Genomic DNA, 22,791 nt, shown 5'->3' with positions numbered 1-22,791 from the left:
GAATACGTCACGGGGAGCTTGCCAGGCTCTGCCGTGCGGGCGAGATACTCTCGGTAGTTGGCCGGGCTCTCCGAGAGGGGCGGAGGAATCGAACTCGGGTCGGCCATGTTGGCTGCATGCAAGGCAAACGCCCTACCCGCTGTGCTATCACTCCAGCCCTTTTTGGTAACTAAAAAATTAAAACACTTATGCCATAAGAGTCTATCTCACAGTGATTAAATTTAAAAACTCTTAAAACCCAAATTTAAAAAAATAAAAGAGCCTATGCCTTCTAGAAATTCTCTTTCTCTTCCCGCTCTCTCTATGTATACATTAATTTTAATTTTTATTTTTGGCTGGAGTGATAGCACAGTGGTAAGGCATTTGCCTTGCAAGTGGCTGGCCCAGCCAAGCTGGGTTCGATTCCTCCGCCCCTCTCAGAGAGCCCAGCAAGCTACCGAGAGTATCTTGCCCACAGAGCCAAAGCCTGGCAAGCTAACCATGACATATTCAATATGCCAAACACAGTAACAACAAGTCTCACAATGGAGACATTACTGAGCCTCCTCGAGCAAATCCATGAACAATGGGAGGACAGTGCTACAGTGCTATTTTTGAGTTACCATGAGACATGGAGTTACAAAGCTGATCATGGTTGGGTTTTAGTCATATAGTGTTCCAATGCCCGTCCCTCCGCCGGTGCACATTTCCTACCACCAATGTCTCCAATTTCTCTCTCACCACCCTTCCCCCAGCCTGTCTCTATGGTAGGGACTTTTCTTCTTTCTCTGTCTCTCTGTTTCTCTCTCTCTCTCTCTCTCTCTCTCTCTCTCTCTCTCTCTCTCTCCTTTGAGATATTATGGGTGGTGCAAAACAGGAACTGTTAGATCATGTTTGTTCCTTTACCTATTCTCAGCATGCAGTTCTTATCCAGAGTGATGATTTGCAACTATCTGCAAAGATGAAACACCACTGACCAAGCAAGTAGAAGCAAAGATGAACAAATGAAACTACATTAAACTGAAAAAGCTTCTGCACCTCAAAAGAAATAGTGATCAATATACAAAGACAGCCCGTGGATTAGGAAAAGTTATTTACCCAATACCAATTTGATAAGGTGTTAATATCGAAGATATATAAGGCACTGTTAGAACTTTCCAAGAAATAAAGTGTCCAACCACATCAAGAAATGGGGAGAAGAAATGAACAGAAACTTTCACAAAGAAGAAATACAAATCGCCGAAAGGCACGTGAATGAATGCTCTATAACTCTAATCATCAGGGAGATGCAAATCAAAACAACTATGAGATATCATCTCACACCACAGAGACTGGCACACAACAAAAAGAACAAGAGCAACAATATGTTGGTGTGGATGCGAGGAGAAGGGGAGTCTTCTTCATTGTTGGTGGGAATCCTGACTGGTCCAGTCTTTTTGAAAAACAATATTGGCATTCCTCAAAAAGCTAGAAATTGAGCTTCCATGTGACCCAGAAATACCACTTCTGGGAATATACCCCAATGGTCCAAAAACACACAGTAGAAATTAAATTCTTCACTTCTATTTTCATTGCAGCTCTATTCACAAAGCCAGAATCTAGAAACAACTAAGTGCCTGAGAACAGATGACTGGTTAAAGAAACTACAGTACATCTACAAATGAAATACTATGCAGCTCTGAGAAAAAGTTATGAAATTTTCTTATAAATGGATGGAAATGGAGAATATTATGATGAGTGAAATGAGTCAGGAGAGGGATAGATAAATAATATCTGGACTCAATTATGGGATATTTAAAAAATATGAGACCAACACCTAAGGACAATAGAAACAAGGGCAGGAGGATTGGTCTGCAGTTGGAAGTCTGTCTCAAATGCTGGGAAAGAAGACAGTTTGGATAGAGGAGGGACCACCATGACAAAGAGAATTGAAAACAATGTATATTTTTAAAGTGTCTAAAGTACAAAAACAAATCCTTCTAAACCAAAGTTTTCTCCAGTATTTAAAATGATTTTTCATTTTTCTTCTACATCTTTCATGTTGATTTTCAGATTACAGCTCATCATTTGAGAATAGTAAACAATGTTTTCCTTCCTAGGGAAAAATATTAAAACCTTATGAGATTTGGGAGCACACTGTCAGCAAGACAGTAATTTAATACACTTTCTAGATGGATTGTTTTTAGGTAGGTTTCTTTACATAACTAGTATCGTAATAGATGGAAAGTGGTCTTAGCAAGAAGATCCTTGAGGATAGTTCATATAACCAATGATAGAATTTCACTTTGGTAGGAAATAAATAATACTTTGCAAATCAAAAAAGAGGTAAAGTGAGGACCTTCGATTATATAGGCCTGCCCTCATTTCTCTCCATGTTGACTAGAGTTCCATCCTACGTTCTATACAAATAAAATTTACACACTGATGCTTAATAGCTTCCAGTACAAATGTTATGGCTACGAAATATGTACAACCACAATTAACAATAACACCTTTACTCTTTAAAATGAAAATAAACAAAGAATACTTACTTTAAAAGGTCTCTATAACTTGTATAATTCAAAGTTAGTTAAATCTCTAAAATATAAATAAACGTCCATTGCTGCCATATAATAAAATATGGGCCTATTAAAGGTTAATAGCCATCATTTTAGTGGATAAAATAGAAGTATAAATAAAGACTGATGTTTCAATGAATAAGGTATGTGAATATCAATGCCCTCAAAGAAATTTCTAAACATAACCACATGTCAACAATGAAAGCAACCGCAAATTAATTAAATTATTTCTTTCTATTTCATTACTTCTATTTTTTTACAGAAACATATCATATATAATACTTCTTTAACTGTATAGGAGAATAATTTTTAACTTTAGTTGAGTCGATACATTATATCATTCAAGAGTAACATGAAACAGGAAAATCTAATAGAACTCAAGAGTTATTCATCTTTCTATATTGCAATTTGAGATAAAGATCAGGAATAAATTCCTCTCCGTACACAAAACCTCAGAAGAACAACGACAGAAAGGGCAATGGTTCAATATTTGCTTTTAAGCGACCAGGACAATGCTGGCATGGGGCTCTTTTCATCGCCTTTACCTGGCATCCTCTAATCTTACCCTGGATACAGATTTTTTTGGTACAAAATTCCATTTGAAGCTACAGTAGCTACACTGCAGCATTTAGATAAAGAGCCATGGGTTGTAGAATGCTGGATCTCTTGTTCAGAAAAGGAGAAAAAAAATGTTGCTGTTTACAGCATACTTGTTCCAATGGAGCCCAGAAATGAATTGCTATGGTGATGAAAAATCCTTCACAACACAAAGCAGAAACAGATGCATGTTAATACCACTGCACTTGTTAAATGCCAATTAACACTTTCACTTGTCAATGCCGGTTAAAAACACATCTTGGTCTCTATCCATGAGAAAATACATGAATCATAGAAATTAGAGCTAGAATTTTAAATCTCTTCCTACATATGGTTTCCAGTGTTCAAAATCTCTGAGACTGTCTCCTTCTCACGGACAATCAAACAATAATTCAAAAAAATTGTTTTTCCCCATGCGCCCTGAAAGCTAATTGCTCCGCAGCTCATTTTGGTCTGCCTTTTCTTCCTTTCTCCTTTCTCCCCAACAGCCCTCTCCCTTCTGATGTTGACTCCCACACCACAGATGGCCACTAGCCTCCTATTAAGAAGAGATGTTACAGGGTGTCCTTACATCAACAGTATGCCAAGGGCTGTCCTGAGCGTTTTCCCTGGTTCCCAGTAAGCAGTTCTGCCTTAATCTGCTCGCCCTTTCCACTAACTTTAGATAACATTGCATTATAATATACAATCCAAGCTACCCCCACACAGCTCTCCCTCAAGCCCTCTTGCAGCGAACACCACAGCGCACAACCGCAGCCTTTTAAAGTTCCTGAAAGCTTTAAGGAAAGACTTCCCTTTACCTGGGGTGTGGTCTGAACGTTCCCTGCTAAGATGCACGAGTTCATTTGGAAGTAATTGTTCCCGCAGTCACTCAGAAGCCCCTGTTCTGGAAGCATTGATTCATCGCATAAGGGAGTGAGCAAACCAATGACTGAGGTGGGAAGGGAGTCTCTCACTAAAACAACACACACATTCACACAGGAAAGAAAAAAAAAATTCTAAAAAGAGGTAAAGTGGAATCCTCCCTGCACTAAAGAATGTTGCAGTTCCAAAGAGTAGCTTTAAGTTTAAGCAATTTTCAGATTTGCAAGTTCATCAGCAGTCAGGATGACTGCTGAAATAGAATCAGTGTGAATTTTTTTAAATGCAACCTATATGTGTTTGCCCTCTTTTCTCTTATGCATAGATTCCAATGATACATTCGGCAAAAAAGAACAGAGAAGCCAGATTGTACTGCAATAAGAAGTTGATTGAAGGGCCCGAGCATCTGCCAATCTCTGTAATCATTTGGTCACCCTCACAGAGAACATTCAGAAATACAAATACATGTTAACAGTGCATCTAAATAAGGAAACTGGAAAATGCACAGCCATCATTTCAAAAATCATTAGCTTTGGATTCTTGGCGTATAAATAGCAAGTGAAAATACAAGATCATCTGTAGTGACTGAAGTTTTGCTGCTAACCAAATTCAATCTAAAATAACGCTTGGAATCCAGTTGTTTTTGAAAGCGAAATTCTATTTCAGCATTCCTGAAAGATAGCAAGTGTCCTCCTGGCAGAGAAACAGACCTCAAAACTTCACATATGAAATTAATTGGAGTCCTCGGCTTTCTTTTTCTCTATTTTCTGAGTATTGATTTTTTCCCCAAATCTCTAATATCTATATTGGAGCTTTTGGCAATGAATGATGGGTCCCAAGGGCAAGTGACAGATCAAAGGCCATGGGGAAGGAATGGAGGGTTTGATGTGGTGACAAGACACCAATTAACATTTTCAATTTTAGCCAATGCCTAAGTTGGTAAAAACATGACAAATTAAATAATTGTCAAAGTGGACAAATCTATCACCATACAGAAGGAAATTCTTCCAAATAATAATACTTTTAGAAGTAGAGTATGATCTAAATTTCAGAATATGAACATTATGCCATATCACACCACCCAGTAATGTGTTCTCTTGTATAATTTGTACATTTGTGGATTTCTACCAGACAATAGAAAGCCCTCTGCCTTGCAGAGCTTATATCCCAAAGAACAGCACAAAGTATGGAGCTCCCAAACTTTATACATAAACCACCTGGAGATCTTGCTACTGTGCAGGTTCTCCTTGAGGAGATGTGGAATTTTCACGTTTTCTGTGTTTTCAACAAGATCTGTATCACTTGTGGAGCTACGATTGAGACCATTTGGAGGACAGTGAGGCCACAGATATCTGTGGTCACTCAAGGAGAAAGTGACATTTGAGCTGTGCCCAGAAGGGGTGAGAATGGGGCAGAGAGCACTCATGCCATGAACAGAGAAAAGCGTGTAAGAAGGCGCCTCTCGGAAGAACAGAATGCAGAAGGTGGCACTAAACAGGATAGATCTCTAAAAGACTCAAAAAGAGTCGCTTCTTTTTGGGGCAGAATCTCTAGTGAGACTCTCATAGATTCAGCCCTCTCACTGGTGAAATGTGGGCAAACAGAGTCCTTATTTCACAATCATCCTCAAATATAAGGATGTTTATTTAGTTCAATATTCAAAGCTGAATATGAGAGATCAATAATAAAAGTGAGAATATTGGCAAATCAGAGTAAGAAAGCAGCGATAATCTAATAAACCATCGAAAATCTTGGGGCTGGAGAAATAATACAGTGGGTAAAGCTCTTGCCTTGTATGTAGCTGACCCAGGTCCAATTCCAAGCTTTCCATATGGTCCCTCAAGTCCAACCTGAGTAAATGCCTGACAAAAGAGTAAGGAGTATGCCCTGAGAACAACCAGCCCTGCTCCCAAAACAGAAAAAAAATTAAACAGAAAAAAATATCTTGAATTAAGGGAATTAATGTGATTTAATACTATGTTATAAAGAAGGTGAATTATATTCACAAAATATGCATGTATTTCCAAACATCAATAGTAATATAAATATACCTTCTTACAAAAGTCTATTGTCATTCTCCAAGGAAACTGGCAATCAGGAATTTTTCAATGGTGCGATCAGTTTATTCTAAGTGAATCCCAATTATAAAGTTCTTCTTCCATATCTCATTCCTTTATTTTCTGATCTTTCTTCATCCCTCCCCAAATACAAAGCAATATTAACATATTTGAACAACCAAATTTTGAAGAGTAAGGAACTGAGAGGTAATGCAAGAGTTAAGATACCTGCCCTATGTGCAACCAATTCCTATTCAATTTCTGGCTCTGCACAGGGCACTCAGAGCACTGCCAATAATAGCCTCTGAGAACAGAGCCAGGTTAAACCCTGAGCCCCTCAACAAAATAGAAAAGGAATTTTTCAGTTCCTCCATATTGTCCTACTTGGAATCCTCCTTGAATCATAACAGTGTGAAAACCAATGAAATAAATCCATTCTTTTACTATTCTGGTCTGCATCTTATTGGCAACTTCTGTTTCCCTTGTTTTAGTAATTAGAACTTATTGGTATAATAGACTGTTAGCTGTTCTCAATAGAAGTCAGAACTTTTCACTTTATAAAAGACATAAGGGCCATGCATGGGCTTGACAGCTAGTACAGTAAATAAGTCTTGCATGCATTAAACCTGGATTCGATCCTCAGCAATCTATGTGGTCCCTTGAGCCCCACCAGAAGTAATCCTTTGAGCATATAGCCTGCCAGTTGTGGCCCAATAACAAAAACAACACAAAATAAAACATATAATGGCCATACAGCCATGCATTATAATAGCATGTATCAGCCATATGGTTAGTAACTATACACAATTTCAAAGAATGCATGTATTCAGGAAAGTTCCTATAGAAACCATTCTCATTTGGATAGAAAATTATGACAACTTGCCTGAAACTGGCAACTATCGCCCGATCTGCCTATTGTCTGTCATCTACAAGTTGTTCACTCGAGTCATCCTAAATAGGATTGGCAGAACACTAGATGAAGGACAACCATGGGAGCAAGCAGGGTTCCGCAAAGGATTCAGCACCATCAACCATATCCACACGATAACCAAGCTCATTGAGGTTTCTCGGGAGTTCAAGATGCCGCTCTGTTTAACGTTCATTGATTTAAAGAAGGCCTTTGATTCTGTTGAGACGGAAGCGGTCATTGAAGCCCTAGCCAATCAGGGCATTCAAGCCCAATACATCAGGATCCTCCGTGAGCTCTATTGCGGATTCACTACCAGGATCTCACCATTCTACAAAGAAGTGATCGTTGATGTCAAGAGAGGGGTACGGCAGGGTGATACCATTTCACCAAAACTCTTCAGTGCCACCCTCGAGAACATCATGCGACGACTGGAATGGGAAGGAATGGGAGTGAAGATAGATGGTCGGCAACTACACCACCTCCGCTTTGCTGATGACATTGTTTTAATAACACCAAACATCAGCCAAGCGGCACAAATGCTGGCCAACTTTGACCGTGAGTGTGGAAAGGTAGGACTACAGCTGAATCTTATGAAGACAATGTTTATGAGAAACAGCCTTGTTCCTGACGCCCCATTCGCTCTCAATGGAACGACCATCTCCAAATGCAACAGCTATGTGTACCTAGGTCGAGAGGTCAACATGACAAATGACCTGGCACCCGAGTTGCGCAGGAGGAAGAGAGCAGCTTGGAACGCCTTCAAGAACGTCGAAGTAATAGCTAAGAGGACGAAGAACCTCCGGCTCTGGGCACATCTCTTTGATTCCACTGTTCTTCCTGCATTAACATATGCCTCAGAGACCTGGGCCCTACGCAAACAAGATGAGAACGCTATTCAAGTCTCCCAAAGAAGAATAGAAAGAGCTATGCTTGGAATATCACCTTTCACTCAAATGAGAGAAAGAGTCCGGAGTTCTGACATCCGTCGACAAACAAGAATCAGGGATGCTGTCTCATTTGCCAAGGTGTCGAAAATCAGATGGGCTGGTCACGTAATGAGATTTAAAGACGACCGCTGGACTAGAGCTGTTACCGACTGGATTCCACAGGATGTCAAAAGACCGCGTGGCCGCCCACCTACCAGATGGTCAGACTTCTTTGTCAAGATCATGAATGATCGGTTTGAGGCCCTTCATGTTCCTGAAGTGAACAGATGCCATTGGGCTACACTAGCACGCGACAGGGACGAATGGAGACGTTACTGGCGCCTGCTCGAGCAAATCGACGACTAATGGGAAGTTAAGTGATTAAGTGATTAAGTGCCCGAAACTCAGGATCCACTCTCAGATAACAAAGAGCAAGTAAAGTACTCCCACAGGGTTCAGGGGAGTAGGGAGAGAGTCTTCTCCAACTATATATACTGTATATAGCACTGCACTGTAGTACTGTCCTCCCGTTGTTCATCAATTTGCTCAAGCTGGCACCAGTAACGTCTCCATTGTGAGACTTGATATTACTGTTTTTGGCATATCGAATATGTCATGGGGAGCTTGTCAGGCTTTGCCATATGGGTGAGATACTCCCGGTAGCTTGCTGAGCTCTCCGAGAGGGGTAGAAAAATCAAACCTGGGTCGGCCGGGTGCAAGGCAAACGCCTTACCTGCTGTGATAAATATATAAATACTACAGACAGAAGGATCTCTCTTCTTCTAAGGAGCAGAAACTACTTACAAAAACTATATATCTTTCAATAAAATGTATCAAATTTTGCAACAAATAAACACAATTAAAAATACTCTTTAAAATCTGGTATTACTGGGAAGGAGAGATAATATAGTAGTGAGACCTTTGTCTCCACACTGCTCTGTCAGCGATGACCCTGGATCAAATCCTGATGTCACATGTGTTCCCGAGTGCCACCAGGGACCACCCCGAGCAAAGAGCCAGAAATAAACCCTGAGCACCATGTATGGCAGCCCAGTGCATAATGCCCCACCTGCACCAAGAAATCTGGTGTTATTGGTGGCTGAAGCAGGGGTTCTCCATCCCTATTATTAAGTTGATATTACTGCAAACAAATCTCTTAGATCATGATCACGATCACGATCACGACCATCCTGTTGTTCGTCGATTGCCTCGAGGAGGCACCAGTAACGTCTCCTTTGTCCTAGCCCTGAGATTTTTTTAAAAAGTGCCATATTCAAGGCTCTTTCAGAGTTAGGAGAATGAGACCCATCATTGTTACTGGTATTTGGCATATTGGGTGCACCACGGGGAGTTTGCCAGGCTCTGCCATGTGGGCAGGTTACATTCGGTAGCCTGCCAGTTTATCCAAAGTAGGAAAGAGATAATAAGATGTCATAATAAGATGTCGCGCAGCCGCAAATACGGCCGCCCGCTTCCGGGAGCTGGGTTTTATAGTCTCTGGGTCTTGGCCGTTGATGGAATTACACGGCGCCAGGGGACCAGTTGGTGGGTGTGACCCCTACCTACTGGAATATGGAGGATCTGGGTGGAGGATGCTCAGCCCCGATCCGAGCAGGCTTGGAGAACTCAGCCCCAGGACCCATATGCCTTTGTTCCTCTGCCGGTACCTTCATGCGTGTGGAGAGTGGTCTCAGCATGGTGGTGGCTAGTTCTGGAGGTCTTCCGCTGCCAGAGGCCTGGTCAGGGCCTGGAGGGAAACTCAACCCACTCCCTCCAAGGGGCCCCAGCGAGGACAGCCAGACATGGGGGCAGGAGACTCTGTACTCTTCTCTTCCGGGAGCTGGGTTTTATAGTCTCTGAGTCTTGGCCCTTGATGGGATTACACGGCACCAGGGGACCAGTTGGTGGGTGTGACCCCTGCCTACTGGAATTTGGAGGATCTCTTAGATGTACTTTTTAAAATAAATTATATAGAACTAATAGTTTTTCTTGCTGACATGGGGGAAAATGAGAAAAATAGGTTATCTACCAAAGTTCGCCAGGAAACATTTAAATGATTATAGATCCAACTGCCAGTGCTATTCATATGTTCATTTGTCTGCTCCTATGCCTTGTTCTTGTTTTTAAAAGTTACTAGACATCCCATTTGTTTTCCTTAATAAAATTCCCTGAGTGCCAAATGCTATTCTTAGCTTGGAGAGATAAAACATTAAAATGGCTTGTACCTATATTCAACATGGGTTTCCACGTCATGCATAATACACTATCATGAATCACACGACTGTTGGGTGAAGTCAGAGACAATTACAAGATGCTGTGCTGGATGCAAACTCCAAGGGGCTATGATCTCTGTCTATTTCCAGAGATTTTTTTGTCTTAGTTTATGTACTTTTAGTTCCTTTCTCTAATAGCCAACTTTGGGCCACATCTCATTCTATTTTGGTGATATTTCTTCTATGATAACAGGAGTTTTGCTCCCCATCTTTGGTGATAGTGGATCCCCACCAAGGCTGTCCAAATCCACAGGTTCAGATTCAATGAATGATAATGAAAGTGAATTCTTACATCTCATCAAATCCCCGCGAGACTCCGTCACAGCCTAAATTTGGCCTCATCGAAGTTGGAGGCACATATGGGCCTCATCCACACAGCTCCAATTCGTATCACTATTGCTTACATTCTCTTCTCTTTTGGGCTATATTCTTCTACTTTAAATGATATTAGAAAACCATGTTAATTTAAATTAACTGAGGACACTTAGCACTGAGGAAAAAAATCTAGTATTTATGTGAGATTTTTTTACTCAATTTGATATACAGAGGAAATGAAGAAGCCCTAAACATGGCAGAATTTGAAAAGGTTACAGGGACAATGAGGAGAAACATCTATTAGGGATGAGCATCTCGTGGTCACTCTCCCTTTATTAAATCATTTTCTGTGTTCAAACTTTAAAATACCATTTCTTTTAGTCCCTCTTCCTATCCCCTCAAGGGGACGTTACTGGTGCCCGCTCGAGCAAATCGATGACTAACGGGAAGTCAAGTGATCAAGTGATCCTATCCCCTCAACACTCTTCTCTATTTCATGCTAGCCCCTAAGCTCTGAAGCAGTTGAGTAGCAGCAGCTTGGACGATCCTGTTCAGTTCCATGGTTTTAAAACCATTTATAAATCAGTGAGTTCCAAACATTTCTTTAGACTGAATTACTTCTCTGGATAATGCTCCATCTATCCAACTAGGAGTTTCACTTACTATTTCACAGGTGTCTAATACTTAATGCATCCTAAAAGAATGTTTTACCTTTCACCTGAAACTCTTCATCACCCCCTCAATATTTTTCATCAGTGACATACTGTATCTACCTATTTCTCATTGCTTAAGGCCAAAAATATATAATTCTACTAATTTTTCATAATCTATTATCAAAATATCAGCATAAGGTTTTGGATCTGCCTTCAGAATATAAATATATCTTGCTATTTCTACTTCCAATATCCTAGCAGCAGAACCTAGTATCATCTTTGTTCTTAGTCATTGCCTCCTAACTACTTTCCCTGGTTACATTTGGCCTCCTATAGAGAAAGCTCTGATAAATCACCCACAAACCTTCGTGGGTGGACTACAGTGCTATCCCCAGAAGCTGGAAGGACTTTGACAGAGCTCAGTTGTCACTTCTCTCCAGAAATTTCCCTCAAATGAACAAAGTTCCTTGTCCAAAACCACTCCTCTTTCTCAGGAACAACCTGCAGGATGTTACTTTGAACCAGCAGTGTAAAGAAGTAGTTCTCTTGTTCTTGTTGCAAGCACATAGACAGGCAGACAGGCAGACAGGCTAGGCCCTGAAGATGTGGTTTAATAAAGGTCACTGTGTCTCAAAACCACAGCAACCAAAGGCATAAAGACCTCTTCAATGCAAGAACCCATAACAAGAATGAGATCCTTTGATATGCAGAAGTGTCAGGCCCAATGAAGATTGGACCCCCGTAGAGGAATACTCCCAAGTCAGGAACAAAAGCTGTGATGAGAACATAAAATATAACCGACAATAGTTTCTAAACTCTCTCTCTTGACAGTAACCTAGCAAGGACCTGGGGGGATGCAGTTTTGGAAAGCCCTATAAACCTACCTTTGTGCTGCTTAGCCTTGATCGTTCTCCCACTTGGGAATTCATCTGGACTCCTGATTGGGATGAGTATTCTCGGTGCACTCTCTAGTCTGAGGGTCAACCATCTCTCAACTTCTCACCTTTGAAGGTGTACTTGGCTCTCTCTCTTCTCTGGAGAAATCCATCTTTCTCTGAACCTCTTACTCTCTATTTTTCTCTCTTACCAATTCCCAAACAAACTGACTTTTCTGTTCATCTCCTTCTGAAATTCTTACAATAAGGGTATACAGTGGACCTGGAAACTTGGCCAGAATTGGGAATGACTTTTCCGTTCAAAGAGCAAATTCTTCACTCCAACCTGAGTTCCCTAAGTTCCCCTGAAGAATCAGATGGGGACATGTTCCCAGGATGTGGATATCAAGTAAATTTAGGAGAAATCTGACGGCTGCTAGTATTCCAGACACTTTCTTGAGTGACTGAGATAGATAAAGCAGGAAGTTGGTAGCAGTCTCCTTTTCAAGTCGACTATGTCCCTGGCTCCTGACATCACATAATTCATCTGCAACAGTCCGATTAGAAACAATTCAAAAGGTCGAATCAATTTCAGAGCTCTTTATGAAGATAGTTATGCTTACTTTAAGAACACTTTATATCCCAATTTCTTCCCTAGCTTAATCTTGCTTATTTCTCATCTCCCACAGGTGTTATTCCTGAGAGTGCTTCCTTGAGGGAAAATATGTTCGTTCATATCTACCTCAGAGTCTGCTCCCTGGAAACCTGATCTGTCACATACTCCTACAATTATTCTCTACATAGAATCATCAAGATCAAGTCTTCAAACTAGAAGAGAGGTATGTCACTCTTCTAGGGAAAATTTTCTAATGGCTTGTTTTGTGATCTAGAGAATAACCAAAATCCTTAAAATGATTACATCACAAATAATGGGGTTCTCACCACCTGGCTCTTCCCACAGATATTCCTACAGTTCTACCCAAAATTACTTTTCGTGCATTCCTGGAATATACTAATCCCACTCTTTGGAATGGTCTTACCAAGCTTCCTACTGCTCTTCATGACTTTGCTAAAATGCTGTTTTAACAATAAATCATTTCTTAGCATCAGACCTAAAATCACAATAGAAATCTAGTTCCTTGTCAACACTCGCTATTCCTTTCTTGGCCTTGTAATATTTCTTCGGAACATTACCAATCTATAAAGTTTGTTTCTAGGGGCTGGAAAATGGTACAATGGTTAGGACACATGTGCCTGAGTTGGCTTAAATCCCCAGCACCACGTGACTTTGGAGCATTATAAGGAACAAGCCTTGTGATCTCAGAGCATCCCCAATTATGACATGATGATCCCAAGCAATTCATGGTCCAAACAGCCGAACATCCTAAGTTCTAGCACAGAACCACCCACCTGATTTGGCTCAATATCCTGAAAATTGCCCTAAAGCCCCCTGGGGGTTGGGGAGGGAAGAGGATAAAAGAAATAAAAAAGAAGTTTGTTTCTCATCTATTATTTTTCAATGAGTTTTAAGCTCGATTGCCACTCAATGCCTCTTTTGCAAACCACAACACCCAAAAGGAGTGAGTGAACAAAAGGGAATGCCCTGACACAGAGGCAGGGTGGGATGGGGGGGCTGGGGGGTGGGAGGGATACTGGGGCCCATAGTGGTGGAAAATGGGCACTGGTGGTGGGATGGGTATTTGATCATTGTATAATTGAAATCCAAGCACAAAAATTTGTAAGTCTACAACTGTACCTCATGGTGTTTCACTAATAAAAATTAAAAATAAATAAATAAATAAATCTGCTCTTATCACTGCTATTTTCCTTGCATTCAGAATAATATGCCCCCCCCCCAAAAAATAAATATCTGCCCAGTGAACTGTTTGATTGACAGTCATCTTTTTATTTGCGGACTTTCCTTGAACTTTTTTTCTTATAATAAAAAAAGGACCATTTTTGGTACAATTCACTGTCAGGGACAAAACAGAATTAGTCTGGTCTCAAGTTTCTCAGTGGAACAATTTGTCACTGGAGATCAGTGACTGTTGCTAGGAACCAAAGGTACAGAGGTTTGTGGACAGAAAAATTAAAGAGGCAGTTAATTCACTTTGAAGTAGCCTTATATGAATATAGCAAGAAATACAGAGAGCTCAAAACTCTTCCACTGCCAATTGCCTAGGTCAGAAGCAGACAAAATAGGCTTTGGTTTCAGCGCTTCCACCAAATAGTTGTGAGGTCTTCAATGAGTCATTTAACTTCTCCTGACAATTTCTCAAATAAGATTCTAGATCAGTGTTATGCAATGTGTTATGCTATAATTATCTGCTTTGCAAGAAGAACGTAGGGATTCTGTAGTCAAACACATTTTGTAGTTAGTGCATTTCATCTCAGAGCAGAGTGGAGTTCCACAATCAAGAATCTTTTGACAGCCTCTGCTTACAGCTTCTCATTTCTTCTGCTTCGAAACCTCTTGCTTGTCTAAGCCATACTATAATTCTAATCACAGTATGACCAGTTGAACCAGAGAAAAATTTCTCTCTGTTATTATAGTTGATGAATGTATAAAAATAATATAGTTCAATCAAAAAATAAGTTTCCCAGGAATTACTAATCAAAACATTATTTATGATCTGGGCTGGAAATATGGCAGAATGAGATAGATATACAAATATTCTCAGAAGAGATGAGGAAGGGGCAATTGATGTCTAGATCAACCAATCAGAAACACACTTGTCCTAATAATCACGAGCAACACATTCAGTAGCACAGGAACATAAACACACAAACTGAATAAATGAATTATAGATTAACCTGAAGAACTTGAAACCTGTCCAAATTACAATAAAGTATGAGGCCAACTGTTGGGGACAATGCATATTATTAAATAAAAATGCTTATACCATCCACAGTGGATATATATTTGCTATGTATAGTATATATTTATATATATTATGCCAGAACTTGTTTCTCTCATCAAATATATGGATATATATGGTAAAAGAAAAGTTCTACCAGAATAAATTTTATAAAATCTTATTGTAAGTGAACAGAATTATATACACATGTATAGTGATTAGAGTATATTTCTATATGGGAAAATTAAAAACTATCATTTATTTTCAATATTTTTGTTGGTTAATATGATTTATATGTTTTTATTTAAAATGAGATGAGAAACAGCAGCATTCTGTTTTGTCCCATATATATTTAAATATAAGGAATTCCCTCAAAAACATCAGATTCTATTTAAAAAATTACATCTGCCAACTTAAATGATGATTAAAACTGCTTGAAAAGTGTTGTTTAAAATGTCTCAAACATAATAGACTTTATAATTGGTTTTAAAGCTCTAAGCTCTTTACAGTCAGGCTTTGCCTACCATGGTAAAACATGAATTATGAAACTCTCAAGTAATCATGTGATAGGTAGGAACAATAGCCAATATTTTTTTCATTAAGTCACAACCTTAATTTCTGAAACAGCAGCATTTGAAGTTAGCTTCCTAGTACTTTCACAACTTAAAGAAAAGGCTAAATATAAGGACATGCAAACTAAGAAAAGAGCTACTAGCTATGCATATTTTATATTTTTTCTTAACCTCTCAGTTATTTTCATTGCTACACTACAAGAATACGTAACTTCTAAGAATTAGTGAAGGCGGGTGTTAGAAACCTAGTTTTGATAAGTTCTGTCTTACCTTGATTGGAAGAACAAAAAGAAACCATTACAATAGTAAAATTTATTGCATTTACAGTATGGTAGAAAGAATGTGGGCTTTAGAACAGAGAGTATCTAATTTTTTCTTTTGTTCTGTTTTGGGAGCTATTCCTGGCTTGGTGGCTCATGGTTGCTTCTGGACCTCCTACATTCAAAGTTTGTGTTCTATCCATTTGAGCTATAACACTGGCCCTACACAAATATCTCCCAGAGATTACTTATGAGACATTCCCCCGAAACTTCTTCCACTTATTAGCAGATTCCTAATCATTCTTTATTTTGACCACAGGGTTTATCACACAAACTGGGAAATTTCTGAGTAAGGAGGGAAAGACTGCTAGTGATTAGGACATCAAGAGTAAAATGAACAAACCAAGACAGACTCAGTTTACTTATATTGAGATAATACTTTCTCAGTATTATTAATAATTCAATGACACTCTATAATAGACTATAAAAAGTTGGACAATGCAAGAGTTATTTCTACCTTCTCATAACTAGAAATTGGAGACTGGTTAGGAGTGAGGACAATGTCTTTTGAGAGGGTGGGGTTGGGGTTCTGGTCTCCTGGATCTGTACTCAGGGACCATTCCTGGTGATGCTGGAAAACCGTTTGTGGTTCTGGCCCCTGACCGTCAATATTACCTTGCTGGTCCCATATCCTCTTTGTTTTAATGGAGCAAAATGAATGACTGGCTACTTACTCTACTTAGAATGTTCTCCAAGCCCGTTCCCTAGGTGTTCATCACTTTTTTTTATTGTACTGTGAGATAGACTCTTACAAAGCTGTTTATGATTAGATATCAGTCATACAATATTCCAACACCTATTCCTCCACCATTGTACATTTTTCCAGCGCCAATGCACCCAGCTTCCCTTCCCATCACTCTGTCCTTCCCTCTCTCTCCCTCTCTCTCTCTCGCTCTTGCTCTCGCTCTTGCTCTCCCTCTGCTTCTTCCTCTGCCTCTCCCTCTCTCTTATTGAGCATATTCCTTTTCCTACTTTTAACACTCTGATCTCACTGCATTCTTAAAACTTAGAGATTATATGAAGAATAATTAAAATTTATTTAAACCAAAGGGATGGGCTGGAGTGGTAGCACAGCAGGTAGGATGTTTGCCTTGCATGTGGCCAACCCAAGTTCAAATCCTCCATCCCTCTCCGAGAGCCCGGCATGCTACAGAGAGTATCTCACTGCTATGGCAAAGCCAGGCAAACTACCCACAACATATTCGATATGCCAAACACAGTAACAACAAGTCTCACAATGTTACTGGGCCCACCCGAGCAAATCAATGAACAACGGGAGGACAGTGCTCAGTGCAGTGCTATACCAAAGGGATAACATAATTTCTGACACACAATATATTTTATAAAATCATGAGTTTCTTGGATAAGATGGAGTCTTCCATTATACACTTGATGCAACTGTACTTCCTTATAATAAGAAGTTATATAGTTAAAGTTATATAATCATATTATAGTGATTTATTTGGTGTTTGGGTCCCCCACTAAAAGTAAACAAAACCACAGTGGAAAGGTTATTCTATGTTGTGTCCAGGTATATATTCTCAGCACCTATTCTAGTGCTTGCCATGAAGGAGTTCAGTAAGTGTCTAATGAAATAAATTAACAATGTGTTCGTTCATGATTGCTGTGTGAAAGATTCCGAGAAGACAAGCAAGATTTCTGTCTCTAATAAACATACTGTCATACAGTCACAGTAATTCAGTGATTTAATCATTGCATAATTTTGTTACTTTGAGGATAGAGCATACATAAAAATAGCAAACCCTGGACAGTACAGCGGATAAGATGCTTGACTTGCATGTAGCTGACCCAGATTCAGTCCCTGGCCCCCTATATGGTCCCCTGAGCCCACCGGGAGAGAACCTTGAGTGTGGAACTAACATTAAGACTGAGCATAGTCAGGTGTGGCCCAAAAGCAAACAAAAAATATTATACTTCACTGAATGACAAAACTGTGAAGTTTTAGGAGTTTTGATTAAAAAAATGAATCAAAATTTTATGTGAGGTCTGGAATGTACAAAGACAAATGGGTAAATCATCTCTGGTCTAGATCACCCTGCCCACTCTTTGGCAACCATGCTCTGTCACCTTGGTTGTCACTATCAAAGACTTCACCCATTCTCCGAAGAACCAACTTTATCCTATGAAAAGTACAAACCATGTACCATCTAATGAATTATGCAATGATGCTTCTGATGTTTAATATACACCACCTCATATTTCTCACAACCATCAAAAATATTTTATCTATTAGACAACTGAAAAATGAAAGCCTAAGAAGCTTAAATGGACATTTTACCAAATGGACAAAATAACATTTTTTAATGTTTAAATAACATGTTTTCAACATGGTCCTACTTGGAAGAATTTGACCCTGATGAACACTTTCCCAAGCTTACAATATTCACGACCAAAATATGGCTTATGTTCCGACTTCTCTACCTCTCATCACTGTTATTCCCTCACTGTCTCTATTGACAGTTGTGTGTCAGTTCCAAGTATAAAAATAATGCATAGCTATTTTGAAACATAACTTTAAAATGGAAATGAGATATCATCAAAGAATACGGTTTTATTGTCATATGTGTGAATACTTAAGTTATATAAATTTTAATACAGATAACATAGACATGGGAAAATGATTTTGAATGACTACATTTGTTTGCAAGAATCTCAATATGCTTAGTAAATAATACCTTCAAAAAATCTTGATACAGAGCTGGGGAGATGATTCAGTGGTCAGAGGCAAATGTTTTGCACACAGACACCTGAGCTGAATCCTAACAGTGCATGTGCCCAGGCAGTAATGGGGGTGACGTCAGAGGCCCCTGACCCTCCCCCAGGCTGCCTGGTAAGCCTCAGCATCACTTGGCACATGCAGTAGCACAATGCTGGGCCCAGCACTGGACAGTCCCACAGGCTGACCAAGTTTCATTCAAGAGTATTCCTGAGGCCTCTTGAGCACTGCTGTGTTCTCTCTTAAACTATCTCTTTAGATCTCAGCTGTGTCTCTAGCGTAAATTGCATATATACTTACTGAATTAACAACTTAGTAGCGTATTAATAGCCCAGAAAAAAAGAAGAAGAGATAAGAAACAAAGGTGCTATGGATCAAGTGTAAAGTACCAAGGAAAAACAAAGCTTCTCTCTACCACTCACATTAGCGGGAAGGCAGGAGATGCAAATGTAATTTAGCCTTCAGCACTTATAGAAATTTCTTGAGCTTTAGAAGGCTTCCTAGATTAGAAACAGGTTACTTCTTAAAAGATAAAATATTAAGAAGCAATTTGGCACAAAATACAAGGAAAACATCTTTTTTATTTTCTTCTCACGATACAATATTCAGGATGTAAAAAGGGAAATTTCAAGTTAACGAAATAAGTCATTTAAAGGAATTTTTTTGCACATCACAAAAGGAAACTGAAGAAAAGGCAATGATTTTAAACTGAAAACAAGAATTCAAGTACTTCTCAAATTTACCCACAGGTTAAAATGGAGATTATCAAATTTATCAAAATTACAATGAATAGGGGCTCCCTTGTTTCCATGAAGAAGCCACAGCATCTAACTCACAGGGAGTTCACAGCACAGCAGGTAGGGCATTTGACTTGCACGTGGCTGAACCGGGTTCGATTCCTCCATCCCTCTCGGCAAGCCCAAGAAGTTACCAAGAGTATCCCGCCCGCACGGCAGAGCCTGGCAAGCTCCCCATGGCATATTCAAGATGCCAAAAACAGTAACAACAAGTCTCACAATGGAGACGTTTCTGGTGCCTGCTCATGCAAATCGATGAACAACAGGAAGACAGTGCCTCAGTGATACAGAGCTACACAGAAGGTATTGTGAGCATGATGTCTACCATAATAAACCCTCTCAAAAATGAGCTGTTATCATAGCTGTAGTAATACTAACTTGTACAATGTAATTAGAAATCTAACATTAAGTATCTATTTGAAATCAATGAATCCAGTTAAATGATTTTCAAATTTTATAAAAATATCATTCTGAATAAACTCATGTGCATGTTTTTCCCAGACCAGGAATCCAATGCAGGGCCTCACACATGTAAAGCAAGTCTTATGTTATTTGAACTACACCCTTAACTCCTAAGCACTTAGGAGTTACAATTTAGTTACAATTGGAATTTGAATTATCTTACCCAGGGCTGGAGCGATAGCACAGCGGGTAGGGCGTTCGCCTTACAAGCGGCCAACATGCCCGACCTGAGTTCGATTCCTCCGCCCCTCTCGGAGAGCCCGGCAAGCTACCGAGAGTATTCGATATGCCAGACACAGTAACAACAAAGTCTCCAATGGAGACGTTACTGGGCCCGCTCGAGCAAATCGACGATCAACGGGAGGGCCTTTACCTTTACCTTACCCAGTAGGGTGGGTAAGATACTTGCCTTGCACCCGAAGACTTGGGTTCAATCCCCAGCACCGCGTATGGTCCTCCAAGCCCAGCCAGGAGTGATCCCCTGAGCACAGAGCCAGGAGTAAGCCCTGAGTACTGCCAAGTGTGGTTCCAAAAAGCCAAAACTAAATAAAATTAACGTGGCATTTCATTTTATTCTGATGAACTTCTCTTATTTCTGTTGTTTGTTTATACCCTTAGATTTCTGCAAATAATCAAACTATTTTCATGACTTTGTTAATTGATGTCTATGTATAAAAGCAAGCCTGTTTCAAATTTGCCTATTCTAAATATCATATTCGAAGCAAAAACACTTCTCTAGAGTGTTTGTGTTTTACTTTAAATAGCGCAATGTAATATTAAAATTTGTATTTTAGTGTTCCTAGTAAAAATATTTCAAGAATTACTCTCAGATTTCTGAAAGCATGTATTGACATTAAAAAATCTGGTTACCTGGAAAGGATTAGAGACGTTGAGCGGGCAGGCAATCAGTTAAGTCTTAGATTCCAATCTTCTGTTTCTACTGTGTTATGTGCAGCTATATATATAACTTTGTAGTCAACATGTGATTGTGTAGGAGATGAGCAATACTTCAAACTATGTGAAAATAAGTCCTAGTGGTTCTAATGACATTCAGTTGAGCAGTCTGTAGGCATAAAGGAATTTGAGATACAGAAAGTCATTGTTCCTTTGCATAGTTGCTAAAATTTTTTGCTATAAAGATAGAATGCCCTCTTTCTTTCTGGAGACATTTATTAAGGTCCAAAATATATGATTTCAATTCCCTCAATAAGTTTAATAGGAAAAATGCGATCTTTCTTTCCCTCAGCATTTTAAATTTTACTTCAATTATTTTTGAAATAATTTCCCCTTTTTAAACACTAACAGGAAAAAATAAAACTAATCCCTTTTTAAAATAGCTATTTAGAAAAGAAAAATCAATAATCACTAGATACCCTCAACATTTTCTACAGAACTGCACCTGAGATTTAAAAAAAAAAGCAATATATAAGCTTTGCTAACTCATTCGTTTTTAATGAAACCATCAGGTTTTCTACTCTACTAGTCAAGAGCTCAGCAGACAAATGGCTGGATTTGAATCCAACTCTGCTATGTAATAATTGTATGACCAATAAGGTTACCTCTTACTACCTTACTTTTTCCATCTGTAAAATAGGAATAATAAAAATAACTTCCTCATAACTAATTAAAATTATTTTAATTAGTACACATAAAACCAGCCACCGATACCTGACAGAGTATTAGATTAAACTATTATTACTGTCTATACTAACAATGAGATCACCGGGTATGCTTTAAATGGTCATCTATTAAAGCCAGCTCTCCTCCTCCCACCAGCCTGCATTTCCAGCATTCTTAGAGATGATGATCAGTGGATGACCTCATACTTCTCAAATCACTTAGTTTATCTCCCTAAAATACTGGAGATATACTTAGGTCATTTGATGACTAATCAAATCTGCTAGTGACATTTGAACCCTCCGAGTACCAGTTCTTCTCCAGTCACCCTTATTCTTTCTTTCCCAAGAGCCCAAACACTCGCCCTTTAGCTCCTCCTACTTGCCCTGGTTCTCTCCTCTCTGAGGGCTGGTCTCTCCCCTCCTGGTGGCCACACTCAGGAAAGTTGCCGCCTCCCCAGTCAGCTGTACCAACACTTCTACAGTTTCTCTGGAGCTCTAACATCTCCTCCTTGATGTTTTACTGGTTCTAATCTCAGCACGGATGTGCAAGCCCTTCACTAGGGAACCTGGCACATGTGGATCTGAGACTTGGATTTATACTTACAAAATGCCTGAACTTGAATAGTTCTATTTATTTTTTTAAATCCGTTTCCTTATCAAGAATAGACGCTTTGAAAACCTACTTCATTGGTTCCCTTAAATAATATAGCATAGCGGTAGGGCGTTTGCCTTGCGCACAGCCAGCCCAGCAGAGCTGGGTTCAATTCCTCCGGCCCTCTTGGAGAGCCTGGCAAGCTACTGAGAGTATCTCACCCTCGCAGCAAAGCCTGGCAAGCTCCCCGTGACATATTCGATATGCCAAACACAGTAACAACAAGTCTCACAGTGGAAACATTACTGGGCCCGCTCAAGCAAATCGATGAACAACGGGAGGACAGATGTAAAACATTTGATGTAGCTCCTGGTAGACAGAAGCATTAAATATATATTAAATTATTTTTAATTTGGTTTCTTTGTTGTTTTGTTTGGGTCCCAGCTGTGCTTGGGATTTATTTCTGGCTCTATGCTCATGGATCACTCTTGTTGGGCTCAAAGGACCATATGTATTGCTGTAGGGAGCAGGGGCTATCCACTATACTACCTCTCCAAACCCTGATTAGTAATATGTGTTCATTTGAATACATACCTATTTTTTTATCTTCCAATCCAGTGTTTTTGTCTCCCAGTTTGCTTGGGCTCAGCCTCCTACACTTGACTCGACCCTCTTCTCATTCTCAAGGGTCCTGGGTATGTCAACAAGCTACTTCAGGTCTATCAGGAAACATACCTGACTTTTGTGTAGAATTAGAAAATTATTGACTTTCTTTTCTCTCATTCTAATGGGTTTTAGCACATATATCCTTTCCCATATCATTAGTTATC

The 22,791-nt window shown here is 39.5% G+C and overlaps 1 protein-coding gene across 2 annotated transcripts in view; it reads right to left on the bottom strand.

Moving 5' to 3' along the window:
- Nucleotides 1-22,791, bottom strand: part of MLIP (muscular LMNA interacting protein) — a 331,240-nt gene that overhangs the window by 189,628 nt on the left and 118,821 nt on the right. Inside the window, exon 1 of one of the 2 annotated variants that reach the window (XM_056116920.1) lies at nt 3,935-4,030. The exons of the other annotated variant lie outside the window; for it this stretch is intronic. Within the exon in view, the coding sequence (XP_055972895.1) occupies nt 3,935-4,030 (96 nt within the window). Of the gene's footprint in view, nt 1-3,934; nt 4,031-22,791 lie in introns of those variants that run through there. 2 annotated transcript variants of the gene reach the window in all.

Source organism: Sorex fumeus, unplaced genomic scaffold, assembly GCF_029834395.1.
Source record: "Sorex fumeus unplaced genomic scaffold, SorFum_2.1 ptg000033l, whole genome shotgun sequence".
NCBI lineage: Eukaryota > Metazoa > Chordata > Mammalia > Eulipotyphla > Soricidae > Sorex > Sorex fumeus.
The sequence above is the reverse complement of the archived record's forward strand: the minus strand, read 5'-3'. Positions and strand labels throughout refer to the sequence as shown.